At 45.4% G+C, this 3,376-nt stretch overlaps 1 protein-coding gene across 2 annotated transcripts in view; it reads right to left on the reverse strand.

Moving 5' to 3' along the window:
• The window catches only part of PID1 (phosphotyrosine interaction domain containing 1), an 85,128-nt gene that overhangs the window by 81,061 nt on the left and 691 nt on the right, over positions 1–3,376 (reverse strand). Inside the window, exon 1 of one of the 2 annotated variants that reach the window (XM_005424673.2) lies at positions 100–338. The exons of the other annotated variant lie outside the window; for it this stretch is intronic. Within the exon in view, the coding sequence (XP_005424730.1) occupies positions 100–114 (15 nt within the window). The 5' untranslated portion in view covers positions 115–338. Of the gene's footprint in view, positions 1–99; positions 339–3,376 lie in introns of those variants that run through there. 2 annotated transcript variants of the gene reach the window in all.

Genomic DNA, 3,376 nt, shown 5'->3' on the forward strand with positions numbered 1-3,376 from the left:
AGGAATGCCACCACAGAAATTAGAAGCAAAAAAGTCTCACAAACAGATACAGTCCCAGATCATCTCTCTTAAGTGTGAATAATGCTAATCCTGTATTACCTGAAAAATCATCATCTTCTTACCACATCAGAAACTCGCTGATCCCTGTGGTATACTCCTGCAACATCCCAGATGTATGATTTCACATGTAACTGCCTGTCCCACTAACTTTGGAGAAAACAGACGAAACTTCAATGTTGCTATAGGTGAAAGAATCATAAAAAGTGAACGGAAAGAAAAAGCAAAAGAAGGCTTTGCTGTATTATATTTTCAAGAAGAAATCTCAATATCTACATTTTCTAGGTTATTCTTCTAATCCATTTAATTCAATTCTACATATCTTCCAGAAACAGAGAGGCTTCTTCATCAAACGGCAGCATAACAGGAAAAGCTTCCATCAGAGTGAAGTAGAGACAAGCTGACAAAAACAAAATAAAACAAAAAACAAACTCAAATTAAAAAACAAGCTTATTCCAGCAAAGCCAGAAACCAAGTGTCTGGGAAGGGGGGCACATTTCAGCAGCAGATGAACCTTTCAGCAGCAAATGGCCACAACAGCAGTGGGGACAAATCCAGCTCATGCCCCAGCTCACTGCATTCTGTAACCCAGCTGCTGATGACACTTCATTCCTATTGCGTATGCGTGAGCTTTGCTGCTGACCTCACTACTGGAATTGTACCATCCAGTCAATGCCAAAAATTTCAGCACAAACTATGAAACTTGACAGGACTGAGCACATTTGGAACAGAAGGAGATTTTGCGTGAACGGCAGCAGACCAGGAATGTTCAGTCTTGTCATCCTCTCAGTGGGACTGGGAAAGGAGGCCCAAGAGCAATTGAGGACCATGGCACAGTTGGTCAGAACATGACAGGAGCCTTCACACTGCGATGGCCACAGCCATTTCAGTTAAACATACACAGCTTGCCTTAGCTCTGAGGGCAGGACTGACCCGTACCAACAGGCATCCACTTCCAAAGGCAGTTCATACTTTCCCTTACTGAACCAGGCCAAAAGAAATATTCTGAGAGATGAAAATATTTTCTTTGCCGTTTTACTTAGTACAGAGCTACACCACGGACTAACAACAGTCCTGCACTTCCCCACAGCTGGATATTGACACAAGATACATCTGTGTCAAAGCTAAGTCACATACCATGCACACATTAGAGCATCAAGAAAGCTGGGCCAGCTCCACACTTCCTGCACCCATACATCAGGCTGATGTAAAAGACAGAGCTGCATCTGCCATTATACATCCCCTAAATATCTTGCAGTAGTGACTTGCCATAACTGTAATCCCAGAATACATTAATAGAGACCATAAGACGCCATCTACTCTACCCAGTGACCACAAACCACCCTGCTACAACCAAAATCCCACACCCAGAGCCTCACAACACTTGCTTGTCAGCCAGAGAGAGCTAGTGATGCCAAGGACAAGTAGAGGGCCCCCCTTCAACACCCCCATAGCACCAACATTTGTTTCACAGCAGTTACGTGCCGGGAGGGAGGGAGCCTGGGACAAAAAGAGCAACTTGGGACACCTGAAACTAAATTAAGATGTTGAGGGGGAGGAAGAAGGGGGAAAAGATGCATTTATAGCATGCACAAGCTCTCCTTGGGGGGCCAGGCAGTGCTGCCAGCAGTTCTGGCCAGGCTGATGATTCACAACATGTCAAGGGGAGATCAGACTACTTGAAAGAACCAGGCTTCAAGGGTTTGCTGGAGGAAAAAAAAATCAGAGGGGTTGGGGTTATTAGATAGTTTATTGCCCATGTAACTCTAGCTCATATATATATGGATTAGGATTAAGCTTTCAGTTACAGGATCTCATCCTAGTTACACCAGCATCCTTCCCCTCACTGCATTCATTTTGTCCACAAATCGCTACATTGGTATTTAGCCCCTTGTGTGAACACAGAATTATTATGGGCTTCCTATGACTTTTCCAAGGCTTTCTCCCCATTTCAGAAGCTGGCACAAATCCAAAGCATCCTTTAATTCTGCAATTTTGGGTGCCCCTGACTTCTTTATTTTTTAGAGCATCTACAGTTGTTCATGTACTTCCTCAGAAACTCCTGTTGGCAAAAAGTGCATTTACAGGCAGTCAGCATTTTGATCAGCTCAGGATGCCTGGAGACTCCAGCCAGAGGCAACCAAAGTAGATTTGCACAAAGTTAGTGGCCCCAGCTGAGAACTTTGGTGCTTGTGGCTCCCTTTCAAGAGCAGGGAGGAGCACAGGCTCCCCTTGCTACAGGCTTGGGTTCTGCTGCAACAGGTAAGTGAGAAGCCCGGTCAGTAATCAATCACCTCCCCTCCTTACAGCCCTGGCTTCCCACAGCACAGAGCCATTCCCACCCGCTCCCTAAGGCCAGACCCCTAACAGTGCACAGGATACTGCTAAACAAGGCTAAACAAGGTTACAAGCTTATTTTGCAAAACACAAGCATTTGGTTCTCTTTAGGCTTGCATGCTCTTGTAGGCAGTATCAGATATTTGTCATAATAGCACCTTGCTATTTTAACAATTCCACAAGGGGACACAAAGCCATTCTGTACAATCCAGACCAGCACAATGCTACTAACCCAGGCTTTCATTTTCTCCTTCTCTTCCCCCACCTTCTCCTTTGTCACCAGCCACAGGGTGCAGCCTCACCTGAGGTCTGTCCCCTGAATCTCCCCAGGGAACACCCCTGCCTCCACAGAACCCAAGGCCATTAATTCCTTCACTCAGGGCATCCTGCCACTTGTGTCTAGCAGAGAGGTTTCTGACTAACACAGGGAAAAAAATAACTAATAATATGCACACATAGTTTTACCCTAGAATCCATCAACTATGTAAGTGGTACCCCATTTCTATCCACTAAAAATTAAGCTTTTCATTGTAGAGAAAAGTACGGCTTTTTCAGACCAGGAATTACTCCCATTACTGGCTGGTGAAGATTAAAGCTCACGGATCTCTCAGCTTGGCTCTACTATCAACTCAAATCAAACTGCTGAATTTTCTGCTTGATGATCTCAAAGTAAATTCTCATTCTGAATTGCAAAAGTAGTAATAACCTTTTCCTGTCATCTGCTGTGCCCATGGATTCTTATCTGAAATATCCAATTCTCTCTCACTCGACACTTGCCCTGGAAAACTACATGAAACTGACGCAGTGGAACTACAAAGTGAGTTTTATTTCATCTCACTCTCTGCCTGTCTCGGATTTCCCCGGACTATGCAACACGCACACAAGCCACACGAACAACGGCAGAGCCCAGAGCCGGCATCGCACACCGGACCGCCGCCGGAGGGTGCGGCAAGGGGGTACCCCGGCGACCCTGACACAACCC

The sequence above is a fragment of the Geospiza fortis genome, unplaced genomic scaffold, assembly GCF_000277835.1.
Source record: "Geospiza fortis unplaced genomic scaffold, GeoFor_1.0 scaffold318, whole genome shotgun sequence".
NCBI lineage: Eukaryota > Metazoa > Chordata > Aves > Passeriformes > Thraupidae > Geospiza > Geospiza fortis.